The sequence below is a fragment of the Callorhinchus milii genome, unplaced genomic scaffold (assembly GCF_018977255.1).
Source record: "Callorhinchus milii isolate IMCB2004 unplaced genomic scaffold, IMCB_Cmil_1.0 Scaffold5, whole genome shotgun sequence".
NCBI lineage: Eukaryota > Metazoa > Chordata > Chondrichthyes > Chimaeriformes > Callorhinchidae > Callorhinchus > Callorhinchus milii.
The window spans coordinates 54,413,478-54,430,667 of record NW_024704746.1 but is presented as its reverse complement, the minus strand read 5'-3'; the positions used below and the strand labels follow the sequence as shown (position 1 = coordinate 54,430,667).

Genomic DNA, 17,190 nt, shown 5'->3' with positions numbered 1-17,190 from the left:
TCACTTTACAGTGTGTTCTGTGAAACGCTTTGGGACGTCCTCCCAACGTGAAAAGCGCTATATCAAATGCACGGATTATTATTATTATTACTGTGCGCAATTGGCTGCCGCGTTCGCCCACAAATATACAGTCAATTATTCACTTTACAGTGTGTTCTGTGAAGCGCTTTGGGACGTCCTCCCAACGTGAAAAGCGCTATATCAAATGCAAGGATTATTATTATTATTTTGTATTTCTTTACTAATGTAGTATTGTGCTGCCAGTTGTCATAGTTATGTTTGCTCCCATTGTTATGTCTTCCATTGCTGTGTTCGTTATATACAAGGTAGCCTAGGGTTGCGAGGTTTTAATAAAGAGCTGTTGTTTCTACCAAATGTATCCTCCAGTCTCTGTCGTATTCTGGACAAGAAAAGGGGTAAGCACTTCGGAGAGTAGTTGTCAATATCGGAGGTCAACGAGTGCGAGTAGACTCCGATTAGACATTCCAGTTACCAGGCATTGGGGTTAATTGGGAAAACCTGTTTGTCTGTGACTCTGACATGGTTGAGTCACCTTTGAAATAGGGACTTAGGTTAGGAGAGCAGAGGCCACTTGGTAAGAAAGCGTTAATAAAATTTGTACGCACATCAAGGGGTGAGAACCACCGCATAGCCAATATGGTTTGACATTCCCAGAGAAAATGTAACTTGTTTCCACTACATATTAGAGAGGAGTGCCAATCAGGGTATTGTGTATCAGCCTGACATATCAGCCTGGTAGCACTTTCACCTCAGAGTCAGAAGCTTGTGGGTTTAAGTTCCATGTCAGACTTCAAACTCACGAAGTCCAGGCTCCAGTTCAGTGAGTGTGCTGCATTATCAAAGGTCCATCAGAGGAGACATTAAACCAAGGTTCCATATACCTTGTTCACTTGGATGTTAAAGATCTCATGGCATTATTTGAAAGGTGAACAGAGCTTCTGGCTAACAATCCTCCAGATAAAATTGGTCATGCACTTCATGGTTGTTTGTGGAACACTGTTGTCCACAAATTGCAGTCACCAGTCACTACACTGGTTAAAAACCTGTAATGAGCTTTGTGATGTCCTCCTAACATGAAAATCAAATTCAAGGATTATTGTTATATCTGTGTTGTAAGTGTACCTCTGGCTTGGATATTATTAAAAAAAAGCAGTGAGAAATGGTGTCTCCAGTACATACAATCTACAACTACAATTTTCACACTTTTTTTGTAGCACTCTCCACCAGCCCATGCAATTTGCATTAAGAAACTAGTATAGCATTCCCAAAATGGAGTGTATTTAGCCTCTAACTATCGCTAAAGCCAAGTTTGTGTTTGAAGGAGAATTATATTCTGCCTCTATCGAAAACCATCAGAATTTAGACATTTTTAAGGTCTGTACTTCCCATTTTGCTGAATTACTTCAAGTTGAGCAAAACCACCAAATGCTTTTTTAAGTAATTTGTAAGAAAGTTATTTCAATGAGCAGATCTTTAAATAATTAATATTCATAACTCGTTGTGAATGCCTATACCATTATGAACTGTCCTGAAGTGCACTTCAATGTTTTGAAATAAGTCTGTGTTTATCAGCATATTTAACAATCTGCCTCCTGTTTGTTTATTGAACAGGAGATAGCAAACATATTAAATAACTATGTCCTTGCGGTTTTTATCAGGGAGGACACAAAAATAATCCTCCCAAGATTCAGTGTAACAGTTTCAAGCCAGTAAACAAGGCAAACAGGATCCTGGGCTATATTAGTAAATCAGTTGAGAACCTGTCATGGACACCTTATTTTTATTAATGCTCTACCGCGTTCTAATGATATTTGCCGTAGATAGTCTGTGTTAAATAAGCCGTTTTGCTTTAAGCGCGATTAAGGTCCAGGGACCGAAAATATAATTTAATTCTTCGCATTTAGTGTCATCAAGGAGGAATGTGCCTGACCTGAGAGGCTTGTTCTCAAGCCTTTTTTATGTGTGCAAATTTTATTAACACTTTCGTATTAAGTGGTCTCTGCTTCTCTTCTAACCGTGTTGGAGTGAGTCCCTATTTCAAAGGTGATTCAAAGAAATCAGCCAGGTATTCCCAGTTAACCCCAATGCCTGGTAACTGGAATGTCTAATCGGAGTCTACTCACATTAGTAGACCTCCGATGTTGCCAACTACCCTCCGAAGTGCTCACTCCTTTTCTTGTCTGGAATACTACAGAGTATCATTAGAAACAACAGCTCTTTATTAAAGCCTCGCAACCCTAGGCTACCTTCCATGGAAGACACACAACCAATAGGATCAAACATAATAATCACACATAACTATAACAACTGGCAGCATAATACTACATTAATAAAGAGATATGAAACCACCCCTGACTGTATCGTAATCCTGTACACGGCAGTACGTACCGGATGACGACCATTAGTTTGCAACCACGAGGAGCGCTGAGCATTGCCTTATATAAGCATGTGGCTCCACCCTGGGTATGATGTATACAATTTTTTTTCCCTGCGCTACTGCCTACATGTTGTTTTACTCTGCAGGCTGCTTGTTTAGCTGACTGTCAATCAAGCATCGGTGGATCTCTACTTTGTTCCAAACTCAGCTTCTACAACTTGAAATCTTACAGAACCTATTTAAAGGGGGAAGCTTCCCTGTTTCCCTTAAATAATATTATATAATTATATATACATATTTGCCAATTACAAAAGACTGCAAGAATAGGGTAACCATGACAAGACCAATAAAATACCTTTGTGTTTTCTAAAAAGTGTATCTCGAGTCTCTGTTAAATTCAGGGAGGGAGAGACACAAACAGGTTACTCAGAAGTCAGCTGTCTGCTAGTGCAAAGGGTTCTGATTGAAGCATTCCATTGTTGCGCAACAAGGCATTGTGTTAATTCTCATAAAGTGGATTTGGGATAGAAAGGAAAGCTGGGGATCGAACTTGACACCTAAATTGTGCTTGGATTTGGTAAATCTGAGGGAGAGCCTGGGGAGGTTGAGGAGTTCAGACCTGCGGGAGAAGATGTTGATGGGAGCCAAAGAGTATGGCTTCTGTCTTGCCAGCATTCAGCTGCAGGAAATTTACGATCATCCAGGCCTTGATGTCCATCAAACAACCTGAGAGGATATCAGTGGACTGGGAGTCACAGTTGGAGGACAAGAAGTAGAGTTGGGTGTCATCCGCATACATGTGGAAGTTGACCCCATGTCTGCATATGACATAACCAAGAGGGAGCATGTAGATAAGGAAAACAAGAGGGCCAAGGATTGAGCCTTGCGGTACCCCGCAGGTGACCAGGTGGGAGGAAATACCATTTACTGAGATGTATTGTTTGCAGTTTGTTAAGTAGGTCCCACTAAGATGGATGAGAGAAGTGGAGGAGGATGGTGTGATCGATTGTGTCGAATGCAGAGGAGAGGTCCAGGAGTCCGAGGAGGCAGAGAGAGCCCTGGACAGAGAGGGAGAGGATGTCATTTGACAAGTGCTATCTCTGTCCAGTGGGCAGGGCAAAAAATGGACTGGAGGGGTTTGAGTAGGGAGTGGAGGGAGAGGTGTTAGCAAAATTGATTTGCAATGACGCTTTCCAAAACTTTTGCCAGGAAGGGTAGGTTTCAAATGTGTGTGAAGTTTCTTTTTTTAAGAAAAGGAATGATGACAGCGGTTTTGGTCTTGGGTTTAGAGTTGCAAAGGGCAATTTTAGGATAAATACCAGGAAGTGTTTCTTTGCACAGAGTGTAATCAATGACTGGAATTGGATGCTTGGAAAGGTGGTAGAGGGCAGACAATTGGCTCATTTACAAAGCAGCTTGATGCAGTAATCGGGGGCCAGTAGGTGTTGGTGTTCCAGAGGGATGAGATTGGATTAGACATCTTCATCCAGATCAATCTTGTGATATTTTTTGTGACTGTAGATCTGCCAATATAAGATCTCTCTATGACAATATCATAGAATCATAGAATTATACAGCACAGAAGGAGGCCATTCGGTCCATTGGGTCTGTGCCGGGCTCTTTGAAAAGAGGTATCCAATTCAATGCCACTCCCTCGCTCTCTCCCCATAGACTGCAAACTTATCCTCCCAAATAATTATCTACTTCCCTTTTAAAAGCTGTTATCAAATCAGCTTCCACCACCCTTTCAGGCAATGCATTCCAGATCCGAAGAACTCGCTGTGTGAAAAAAATTCTCCTCAGCTTCCCTCTGTTTCTTTTAACAGCTATTTTAAATTAGTGTCCTCAGATTACTGTCCCAGTGGAAATCGTTTCTCCTTGTTCACCCTATAGAATCGCCTCATAATTTTGAAAACTTCTATTAAATCTCTTCTTAACCTTCTCTGCTCCAAGGAGAATAATCCTAGCTTCTGTGCCGTCTAGACCCTGATAACTGAAGTCCCTCATTCCTGGAACCATTCTGGTAAACCTTCTTTGCACCCTCTCCAATGCCTTGACATCCTTCCTGAAGTGTGGTACCCAGAACTGAACACAGTACTCTAGCTGAAGCCTAACCAGTGTTTTATAAAAGTTTATCATAACTTCCTGACTTTTGTATTCTATGCCCCTTTAATAAAGCTAAGTATCCCATATGCTTTTTTAACAGCTTTATCTACCTGTCCTTCCACCATCAAAGATTTGTTTATATGAACCCCCGGGTCTCTCTGTTCCTTCACCCCCTTTAGGATTGTACCATTAGCTTATATTCTTATATTCTTATACATCTCCTCATTCTTCCTTCCAAAATGCATCACATCGTATTTCTCCACATTAAACTTCATCTGCCACGTGTCTGCCCATTTTACCAGTCTGTCTATGTCCATTTGCAGTCTGCTACTATCTTCCTCACTGTTTACTACTTTTCCTAGCTTAGTAACATCCACAAACTTGGAAATCGTACTCCCTATAGCCAAGATCAGGTCATTTATATAGATCAAAAATAGTGAAAAAAATAGTGATCCCAATGCTGACCCCTGGGGGACACCACTGCACACTTCCTTCCAACAACCGTTCACTGTCACTCTCTGCTTTCTGTCTCCCAGCCAGTTCTGTATCCATGTTGCCACTGTCCCTTTAATACCATGGGCTTCTATTTTGCTTACAAGTCTCTTATGTGGCACTTTGTCAAACACCTTTTGAAAATCCATATAAACTACATTAAGTGCACTGCCTTCATCCACCCTCTCCTTTACTTCATCAAAAAGGAATATAAGGTCCTGATGAACAGGATCAGGATACAATAGTTTGTGAAAGAGTCATGTGAAGTCCTGTAGCGTATTGGTTAGAGCACTTGCCTCGCAAGCGAGAGGATCTGGGTTCAATTCCTGGGCAGGGCGAAACAATAGGCAAGTTTCCTTACTCCACACGCCTGTTACCTAGCAGTAAGTAGGAACCCAGCTGATAGTCAATTACTAACGGATCACTTTTCTGGGGCTAATAAACCCTTAAAGAATAATTATAGTTTGGTCCTTTAATCCATGACTATTTTTGAACAATATTGTGTGCAATTGGCTGCTGCATTTCGCCCACAAAATATACACTTTACTATTCACTTTACCGTATATTCTGTGGAGTGGTTTGAGATGTCTCGAAGACGTGATATCAAATGCAAGGATTATTATTATCTTATCCAGAAATTAGATTTCATTCCCCCCTTTTACACCAATATCAAATGCACCAAATACTTCTGAATTATTAGTTACATTTAGTTTTAATAGCCATCTAATGCTTCAAAGTAATATCAGGCGAAGCTTCATAAACAGCAATTTGTTGAATAAAAGCATAATTATAGAAAATCAGCTAAAAAAAATCTTAGTTTACAAGCTGGAACACTTATTTTACTGAGGACCTAATGAACCAAAAAGCATTCAATTGATTAGTATTCAATTTGGTGGATGAACATTGTACTAACCGATAGCTATAACATTGTACTAACCGATAGCTATACAAAGGGCATAGGAACTTAGTAGGCTATTCAGCCATTCAAGCCTGTTTTGCCATTTAATTAGATTCACTCCGGGTGTATTAAATTTGTAATTCTAAATTTTTACCAATTTCCTGTAGTAACATCCAGACGATAAAAGGAAAGCAACAATTAAAGAGAAAAATTTACCTACCTCATAGTGTCTTCTGGACTCTTCCAGTGGTCAAAACCAACCACACACTGTTGAAGATCCGGCTTATGCCGACAATGGAAAGCATATCTGATGGGGCAACAGAATCATGGAAGCAGTTCCCCTTAAAGACTCAGTAATTTAACAGGTCAGCATGTCAACCTCCCCCCGACCTCACCCACCCACCGCCCCGTTCCTCCCCCCATACACACACACAAACGCACACACTGATGTAGCTTAATTAAAGACAACTCCATGCTGACCACAGATGAGTTAGTTAGCTGAGTTCCAGAGGCTGAATACATCACCGCCAATTGTGGAGCAGAGATACAAGAGGACAAGAAATACGCCAGCTGAGCGAAGTAGAGGAGCGGGATGTGAACAATTAAACTACTGATACCGCTAGTACTTCTCCGCCATACTCCACATTGAGAGGAGATGATGGGATGGAAGTGGCACTAGAAGAAAGACAGCCCTACAGTAAATCAGTGAACCCTCATTAATTCCTTCTTTTTCAATCAGTATCTTCCAAAAACTGCTGGAAACTAACAACAAATAACTAACCTCCCAAGAAGAGGGTGAGTGACAACCTAGCGGATGAACAAAGACCCAGAAGGATTGACCTACCAAAAGAAAAGCCTTCCTTTGGATAAATCAAAGTAATATATGCTTAGTGAAAATGTCTCAGGAGGCCATAGAACCACAAAATTTTATTGCACAAGAAAATAAATTCAGCCCATTGCATCTGTGTTGGCTCTTTGAAAGTACAATCCATTCAGTCCCATTTACTTGCCCTTTCCCCTTACCTTGCAAACTACTCCTCTAAAAAATTCCCATGGGTTAAGGTTTCCATCATTACCACACTGGAATATCAGCATGCACTCGGAGCTCGTGGGATTTGACATGGGATTTGAACCCACAAACTTTTAATCCAGAAACAAGAGTGCTGCCAAGTTCAAACAAATAGATTTCTTCAACTCCCAAAACGAATCCCTGCTTATACACAAACAATGGACATGTGAGCCTAGGAGATAAATGATTTTATGTAAACAAATTATTTCTTTTCATGGTTTTTACAACCTCTCCCTATGGCATCATGCTAAAAACGTGTATATATTCCACGTGTGGAGTCCTGTAGCTCAGTGGTTAGAGCACTCGCTTTGCAAGCGAGAGACCTGAGTTCAATTCCAGGCAGGGCGAAACCTTGGGCAAGTTTCCTTACTCCACACGCCTAATAATAATCCCTCCAAAAAACAAAAACAATAATAAATTGGTCATTTTCAATCTACGACTGTTTGTGGGACATTGCTGTGCGCAATTGGCTGCCGCGTTCGCCCACAAATATACAGTCAATTCACTTTACAGTGTGTTCTGTGAAGCGCTTTGGGACGTCCTCCCGACGTGAAAAGCGCTATATCAAATGCAAGGATTATTATTATTATTATTATTATTATATTCTATAAAGTTTTTCCCACCATAACATTTTGTTTCCAGGATGCCTGATCTCCAGCCATGTGTGGAGGATACTGATCTATTTATTCATGAATGTGCCTTTTGTGACTGTGTGGTTGGGAAAGAGGGAACCGTTACTGTTTGATGAGAGAGGTATGCACCAGAGAAGGCTGAGCTCACAAAGGCAAATTACATTGGCTCTGCCTGAGCTAAAGGAAGCACCTTAGAGATGTCATTTCCACCAGCAAGCTGTACCACCCGATTATGTAAAATGCTCAAAGTTGAATTGGTTCTCATTAGACAAAAGAGGAGGTCTTAAACAAGCTCTTTAAAATTGTGGGAGACATGGATGATTTAAATATAAATAGGCTATATTTTGGTTTATAATGTGAGAGGGAAACTGAAGGGCACAAGTCAAGCTCGACCACTGTTAAGCACTCGGAAGTGCAACCCCACATGAAAGGCATAAGTTGTCGTTGTAATTATGAGATGTTTCTATCACCTTTGTATGCATCACATATGTACACCCACAATATGGCTCACTCTCCCTCGCAGTGTACTAGGTGGCCTCTGTGTTCAATCCTCAGTAATGAATGCAAGTCTCTATAACTAGGTGTAACTTGACTAATGTGTTCTTCTATGACAACAGGTACTACCAATTGCTATTTAAATTAAAGCAATTTGGGAAGCTTCAGTCAATCAGAAGTTATTTTATATCTCTGTGACCTGGGCTGTAACTGTTTGTGTATTCCCTCCTTTGATTTATACGGAAAGCTCAAGTTGAGCACAGTTAAGTTAGCTCAACAGAATTTTAGTTTCAATGAAATCTACAACCCTCTGCATTAAATCTTAAATGACACAATAAATATCAACAAACACAACTATGAGATAACAAACATTAATCACACTTAAACTACGCACGCAAGCAGCCACATGTAACAAAGTTAATTTAAAGTGCACAAAGAGCCAACCTCTGACTACTAATCAATAGTCAGAGCACGTACCTTTGTTGTCATCTGGTAGAAAAATAGTGACCACAAGCACATGGTACTCATTCTTTTATGGGCATTGAGCACCTCCCTGAATTAGGGTACCCAATGGTAATTGTATGGCACCAATTACCATCAGTATCAAAAATGTTAAATACATTTTTAAAAAATTATTTAAAGCACTACTCAACATATATAAACAAAAGAAATGGGATGACTGTGGTAATTAAAATCCCTCAATGGACTTAAAATTTAAAGGTTTATTTTAAACTTCCAAATGAATGTTCGAAGTTAGTTTAACATAAACCTTTGCAAAAATGCCTGCAAAAATTCCACAGCTGGGGAGTGCTTGGCCCTTTAGCCAGCCCAGATCGCCTTGTGGTGAAGAGAGAGAGAGAAGGAAGAACAGGGGTGGGCAATTATTTTGGCTGGAGGGCCACTTAACAAGTTTTGTTAAGTTTCGCCATAAACTTAATATAGACGCAAATTCTTAATAATAGCTCAAAATCAATTCTTACACTTGCACATGCATAACATAAAGTCTATATAATTGACATTCATTAAAATTAGGTTAAATAAAAACAACTCACTGAGCAGACATTTATTCAATATTTATTCATTTATTCACATATTGATGAGAATGTAAGAAGCTCACTCAATGGGAAGAATGAAAGCGCTGGTGTGCGTTAACCAGACAATTGAAGTCAGGCGTCGTCTCCGTTGTTGCAACGTGGAGTACTGCTGCAAGGTGGTCATCAGTCATCACAGATCTATGTTTTGATTTATTGAATTACATCACAGAAAATGTCTCCTGGCATATGTATGTTGATCCAAACAGCACAAACATCCTCCGGGCATAAGCCTTTATTTTTGTTAAAGTATATTCATTAAGAGAGACATAAAAACTCGGAAGTGGCACTGATTTGAATCGCTCCGCAAGCAGTGGATCACAGTGCAGGTCAATAAGAACATAAGAATTAGGAGCAGGAGTAGGCCATTCGGCCCTTCATGCCTGCTCCGCCATTCAATAAGATCATGGTGATCTTCTCACCTAACTCTGATTACCTGCTCTATCCCCATATCCCCTAATCCCTCTATTTTTCAAGAATCTATCAGTCTCGGCCTTGAAAATGTTCAAGGACTGAGCATCTACAGCCTTCTGGGGTAGTGAATTCCATAAGTTCACTACCCTCTGAGTGAAGAAATGTTTCCTCAACTCTGTTCTAAGAGACTGACCCTTAATTTTAAGACGGTCACCCCTGGTTATAGATTCTCCTACCAGGGGAAACAGACCCTCAGTGTCTACTTTATCAGCCCTTTAAGAATCTTATAAGTTTCAATAAGATCTCCCCTAATTCTTCTGTACTCTAGAGAATACAGCCCTAGTTTATTCCGCCTATCCTCATAGGTCAGTCCCCTCATCCCAGGCACTAACCGAGTGAATCTACGCTGCACCCCCTCTAGGGCAAGTATGTCCTTTTTTAAATAAGGAGACCAAAACTGCACACAATACTCTAGGTGCGGTCTCACCAAAGTCCTATACAGTTGCAGCAAGACTTCCCTACTCTTATATTCTAAACCTTTCGAAATGAACGCTAACATGCCGTTCGCCTTCTTAGTTGCTTGCTGCACCTGCAAACTAACTTTTTGGGACTGGTGTACAAGGACACCCAAATCTCTTTGAATACTAACACTACCTAACTTCTCCCCTTCCAGAAAATAATCTGTTCTTTTATTCTTGCTACCTAGGTGAATAATTTCACACTTGCTAACATTGAATTCCATCTGCCACCTACTTGCCCACTCCCCGCGCCTATCTATATCTTGTTGCAATCTTTTTGCATCATCCTGAGAGCTCACTCTGCTAGTTTAGTATCATCCGCGAATTTAGACACATTACATTCAATGTCCTCGTCCAGATCATTGATGTAAATGGTAAATAGCTGAGGCCCAAGTACTGATCCTTGTGGCACTCCACTAGTTACATCCTGCCAATTCGAGAATGATCCGTTTATCACTACTCTCTGCTTTCTACCCGATAGCCACTCTTCTATCCATGTTAATATTTTCCCATTAATCCCGTGGGCCTTGATCTTGAGTAACAGCTTTTTGTGTGGCACCTTGTCAAATGCCTTCCTAAAATCCAAATATACCACATCTACTGGTTCCCCCTTATCCAACCTGCTGGATACATCCTCAAAAAATTCTAAAAGGTTAGTCAAGCATGACTTCCCTTTTGTAAAGCCATGTTGAGTCTGCCTAATCTTTTTACGGTCTTCCAGGTATCTAACATTGTCTTCTTGGTCCTCTATTTTTGGTATGCTTCCAGTGTCTTCTACGGTGAAGACTGTAGAAAAATACTTGTTTAATGACTCTGCCATGTCTTCGTCCCTTATTATAATTCCTGCGGTCTCTGCCTGTAATGGACCCACATTCACCCTCGCTAGCCTTTTCCTCTTTATATATTTGTAGAAACTCTTGGAGTCTGTTTTTATGTTCTTTGCTAGTTTGCCCTCGTAATCTATTTTCTCCCTCTTGATCAATTTTTTGGTCCTCCTCTGTTGTTCCCTAAAGTTCTCCCAATCCTCGGGTTTACTACTCATCTTCGCTGTTTTACAGGCTTTTTCTTTTGATTTGATACTTTCCCTAACTGCTCTAGTTGGAGGTCAAATGGGGCTTTGTCAACATCAAATGAGAAAAGTGAAGACACCAAAGAGAGGTCATTTTCGATCAAATTGAATTCCTCGAATCGGCGAGAAAATTCAGCATGTAAGTCAGGTAGTGACAAAGAATACTTTTTAAGGCTTTGATAGCAAACAGTAACCTGCTGCAAAGTTGGAAAGTGGGCGAACTGCCTGTTTCCTATCTGACGCAATAAAATAAATAATTTTGTCATAAATGACTTGACACTGCAATACAAATCGTGCACAAAGGCCCCCTTCCGTTGCAGTTTTGGATTCAGTTCATTCATGTGGCCCATGATATCAACGGCAAATGCAAAATCAGAGAGCCAATTCGCATCTTTCAGCTGTGGGAAATCCGAATCTTTTTGTTTCATGCCCAAAAATAAATCAATGTCTGTTCTCAGTTCCCACACTCTTTTCAAGACCTTTCCTAAACTAAGCCATCTTACATTTGTGTGATACAGAACATCCGTGTGCTCGGATTCCAATCCTCAAGCAGAGTTACAAATTGCCTGTGGTTTAATCCTCTTGAATGTAGTTGACCACTTTCATAACTGTGTCCATGACATTGCTTAGGTTTAGAACACTTTTACAGAGGACCTCTTGGTGAATAATGCAGTGTAGAAAACCAATATTCGTTTCTGGATTTGTCTCTTTGACTTGATCTTGAATTCTTTTCAGTAACCCAACATTCTTGCCAGTCAGATTTGGGCTTCCATCGGTGGTCACATTCACCAATTTTTTCCACTCCACTCCTATTTTTCAGATACACTTATTTACTGCCTCGAAGAAGTCTTCTCCAGTTGTCGTATCTTTCATTGACTGCATTGATGCCAATTCTTCTGTGAGCTCAAAATGTTTGGTGATACCTCGAATAAAAATTATCAACTGGGCTATGTTTTTGACATCACAACTCTCATCGAGTGCCAGTGAAAAACATGCAAAATTGCTTACTTTATTTTGTAACTGCAGATACAGTTTCTCAGAGATATCCTTGACCAAACAATAGTTTGCTTTGACAAGCTAATGTTCTCAAACTGTTTTTTCTTGTCTAGGCATAAAATCGAGGCAGAGTCAACTATACATTCCTTTATAAATTCTCCTTCAGTGAATGGTTTGCTGTTCTTGGCGATTTTGTGTGAAATCACGTAACTCACTCTTGTAATCTCATCCTGGGACGCAAATTGTTTTGTGAAAATGCTTTGCTCTTTTTGCATTCGAACAACCGTCTCTCAGCTTTCTTTCCTTTTTCTTCGGCAGAAACGTTCTTATACTTGCAAGCATGTTTGCTCTCAAAATGGCGATTCAAGTTGTAGTCTTTGAGCACTGCCACACTTTGCAAATTAAGCACACAGCTTTTCCACCCACACTGGTAAAACAAAATTTAGAAGTGCATTTTTTGTTGAATATTCGGCCTTCAGGGTCCACTTTCTGCTTCTTTGATAAACTTATTTCGAATTAACGTCCTCTTCAATGAAAAGGTTGCCATTTGCGTGTGTTTGAAAATTTTCCGATCCGTAAATTTCTTACGTCAGCCTGATTCAACCCTTAAGGAAGCATGCACACAACTAAGCAGTGTGATTGGCTGATGTTTCCGGTCAGATTCAAATATGAAATTTGTGTGACTTTCTGGGACTTAACGAACTATAATTTTTTCTATTGCTGGACACAATGACGGGCCGGATACTGCCCACAGGTTGTCTTTTCCCCACCCCTACCTGTGAAGGAAGATAGCCAGCATGTAGCAGAGGAGAGAGTGCTGTTTTATCAAAACCTTCCTTCTCCAGAATTGATAACGAACCTGCTTCTGCGAAGCAATGTAACCATCAAGATGGGGATATGTTACAGACACTCCATTTTTAGCAGCTTTTTAACATGTTAATAAACCACAGAAAAATCTTCACCCAGACTACTCCTCAAGTCAAGCACATACCTCTTTGATGAAAGAGTCACTTGGGCTCACTCTTTTTTAGGACATTAAGCCTATCTTCTTTTAGAAAGTATCTACTGATATCTTTCCTGCCAAAATACACAGTGGCTCCACCCCCTGGATCCCTATGATCTTCTTTTTCACGCCAAATTGTTTCCATTTTTGCCAAATCCAGACTTGATGTCACCAAAGTGGCACTTGCAAGGATTATTAATATGTACTTTTAAATTAAATAAAATACTGTCTATGGTCTTTAAACATGCTTAAAGCTAAGCATCATGCTGTGTAACCGCACATTTTCAAATTTTTGAATAGCGCACAAATATCAAGCTTTCAATAGCGCACAGGCTTACTGTAGCTTTCAATAGCACATAGCCACAAAAGCCACACCTTATAGAAGGTTAAGAACACAAATAGTGGGGTGACCGTAACAGTTGGGGTACTGCTGGAGTATAACCAGCTAAAACCGCATAGCTTGCTATTGATATTGCAAGCTTTCCCGCTGTCCAGCTAGGATCACCCTACCCATTAGGGCTTTGGCTTGCAGGAGCTGAGTGGAATAACTCCCCCAATGACTGACCCTTGCGGATCCTGCCAATGAGCCAGGCTGGCTGTGCTGTCATCAGCATTGCCCTGGAATACTGCGGGCCCACCTGGTTCAGGAACCAGACTAGAACAAAAGCAACAACATGCCCTTCACGAGAGGTAGCGTCCCAGAGCGCTTGAGACTACCACAGAGGGCTGGCTCCAAGGACCTCCAAGGCGATCTCGCTTCCCTCCACCCACCAACCCTCCAAGGAGGATAGTCACTATTGTTTAAAGAAAATGGAAAGAAGATGAAAATGGAAAAGACTAGGAAGGACAGAGGTTGATGTCTGTGATAATAAAACTGTTAGGTACGCATCATGCCATTTTAACTTGTTTTAAACTGGCCCTATACCATACGATTTTTAAAAGAAATGCCTCTATAGCACAATAATGTTCGTTAATAAACATTTATCCCAAAATCAGAATGTGTTACATATGCTCAGCGATTGTATTCTCTGCTTTGATCGATTATGTACCTTTTTTCAAAATAAGTTACACAAAGAAAGAATCTTGGTTTTTTGTCTCGCTGCAATATTGTGAAAGCACCCGAGTGTTGTACGAGCATTCCAATGGTCATCTCCGCCTCTTCCCTGCTGTAAAGTGCTTTGAGACATTACCTTATGTCAAAGGCACTAAATACAATACAAAATTACATTTGTATAGCATCTTTCACATGCAAGTTGTTGGTTTAGAAACAACAACTTGCATGTGAAAGATGCTATACAAATGTAATTTTGTATTGTATTTTTAGAAACAAAATAGCTCTTTATAACACCTAAATACTAATGCACCATGATAATTGAACTTGATAAATTTAGTTGATCTTATATTTTCCATCAGATCTTATCAGAACCCACGTAAATGATGGTTTCAAACCCCAAAGGGCCATTAGATTCTAACCAAGTACTTCATTCTTCAGACTCCAAAAAAAAGACAGGCTACATTTAAATATATTTCAGAATGGCCAGCATCCTACTGGCTGTAACACTAAATTCTGCATTAGATGGTGGTGAGTCAAGCCCAAAGGATCCTTCTCCTGTGAATCAGCCAGCTTATACTGAAATAGAGTTTGTCTGTTTAGGCTGAAAGCTTTACCATCATCTGTAGTGTAACCATCTGTTTCACTCTGCTGCATGTGCACCTGCTGTAACTAATGCTGGGCAACTGCGAATCTTATTTGTGATCAATTTAATTTTCAATAGGTGAGGATGATCCAACAGGCGGCCAGATGGGACGATTTTATCCAGCCCGAGAACCATTTCCAACTTCGGACCAGCTATTCCCTCTCTCCCCAGCGAACTGCCTTCTCAGGGCAGTGGAGGATCCAGCGGTTGGGAGGACAGAACACGGGCAGTGAAAATAATACCGGCTGTTGAGCAGGAGAGTGACTGTTCCCGCTGCCAGAGCTCATTGAGAGAGAGACTGATTGAGACAAGGGGAATTCGGGAGTGATTGAGGGGGGAGGGAACGAGAGAAAGTCAATGGGCAGGGGAGATGCGGATAGAGAGTGGTTGTGTGTGAGAGAGAGAGAGAGAGAGAGAGAGAGAGAGGGGGGTGAAGAGTGAGAGCAGAGAGAGTGGGCGAGGGATAGAGGGGAGTGAGAGAGAGTAATTGCGAAGGAGGGGGGAGAGAGTGTGTGAGAGAGAGAATGATTGAGAGGGGTGTGAGAGCGCGGGAGTGAGAAAGTAATTGAGAGAGCGCGTGTGTGTGAGAAAGGGAAAGTAGTGCGTGAAATAGAGTGATTGAGAGAAAGAGGGGAGTGTTTGAGAGAGAGAAACAAAGAGAGTGAGAGAAGTGAGGGCAGGGTTTCATGGTTCACTCTCAGGACAGACAATCAAAGCCTCCTTTAACTGTCATTGGGATACTGAGGACGGACACCAAGTGATGTGCAGTTTCCTCACAGCAAGCTCCCTCTTTCCCCAATGAAAACTTCTCTATGTCCTTCATTCTTCCTCCTCCCCTGCGACCTCCTGACCCGGCCGTTCCATTTGCCCTGCAAACACTGGTTTGCTTCATACCCCCAATCTGCCCACCATCACCATTTGGCCCTGCTCCTTGGAGAACATTTAGTAGGCTAAATTGATAATATGAAAAAGGATTTGTATGTTAATATGGCTGTTTGTGGGACATTGTTGTGCACAAATTAGAAATATACAGTCACTACACTTTTAATGTAATGTTAACCTTGTATAGTTAATCTTGTGAAGATGTCAATCTTTGAGTTGTTATTATTTTTAGTCAACCTTGTATCTGACACATTCGGAAACCAAACACCATGCTTAAGAGTATCCAAACCAAATTGAGAATTCCATGCATCCCACCTACCCCTGAAAATCCCAGAGATAGATTGTTGGGATGAAACTCTCTTCCTGGGGGGGGATTGCATCCTGGCTCCCCATCCTCCAGAGGATTGAGTTCAAAATCCTTGTCATTGTCTTCAAAGCCCTCCATGGCCTTACTCCTCCCTACCTCTGTGACCTGTTAACTCCATATCGTCCTGTCGCTCCAGGAGAAACGCTGTATCAAATGCAAAGATTTATTATTATTTTGGAAGCTTCCAATTTGTTAGAGACTGAACAACACCCATTTCTTCCATGGGAAGTTAGTACAACACAAATATTTCAAACAGGAACTCTGCATTTAGAAGTTGTATCAAAAATGTAATTGCAATTATTAAATCTCAGTCTTTTAAACCGTACTGTTACCCTGCTTTATATTCCCAACCTGCTATGATCCTTCTGCTAATCTTACATTGTTATTAATTTACATTATACTTTGGCTAAAGCCCAGCACCAGATAAAGTATTACTGCAATAAGTGGGTTGATTATTGTGATTCACATTTCGCTTTACAAGAACTTATTTGAATCCTGTTCCCCCCACCATGGATCATCCATACTTCTGGTAAGCACCCAATTCCAAATTTCTTCCAATATAATTCGAGCAGGGTCCAGGCGCAGATATTCTCACTGCCATCTTTGTTCATTGTGTTCCAGATACCCAGAGAAACTGAAGAACTGCACATGTGCTTTACAGCTTGAAGACAATGTACACATATAATTATATCCACAACTTGTCACAGTAATTTTTTAAAAATAAATTCTAGGCACTGTTTAATGAAAATTACAGAGAAAATATGATTGCAGGTCAGTGCTCATCCACCTTTTACAAAATGCAAATATATAATACAAGTATTGGGCCTTCAGTGTTTTCTCTTTCCGGGGAAAGGTGTTGGCAACTATCTACAGGCGCTTAACTGTGTGTCAAATCACAAGTTTGGCCCCACGTCCCATCATTCAATGGTACAACGTGTTTCACCACTGAGTGATGGGACGTGGGGCCAAACTGGTGATTTGACACACAGTTACACACAGTTCTCATTGCTTTCCAATGAGAAGGATTTAAGCATGACTTTGCTTCAGAATGCAACCCTTTCCT

At 40.8% G+C, this 17,190-nt stretch overlaps 1 protein-coding gene across 8 annotated transcripts in view; it reads right to left on the bottom strand.

Annotated features, from left to right (window-relative positions):
• Positions 1 to 17,190, bottom strand: part of anks1b (ankyrin repeat and sterile alpha motif domain containing 1B) — a 455,240-nt gene that overhangs the window by 385,542 nt on the left and 52,508 nt on the right. The window contains exon 1 of one of the 8 annotated variants that reach the window (XM_007907732.2): positions 6,115 to 6,289. The exons of the other annotated variants lie outside the window; for them this stretch is intronic. Coding sequence (XP_007905923.1) covers positions 6,115 to 6,119 — 5 coding nt within the window. The 5' untranslated portion in view covers positions 6,120 to 6,289. Of the gene's footprint in view, positions 1 to 6,114; positions 6,290 to 17,190 lie in introns of those variants that run through there. 8 annotated transcript variants of the gene reach the window in all.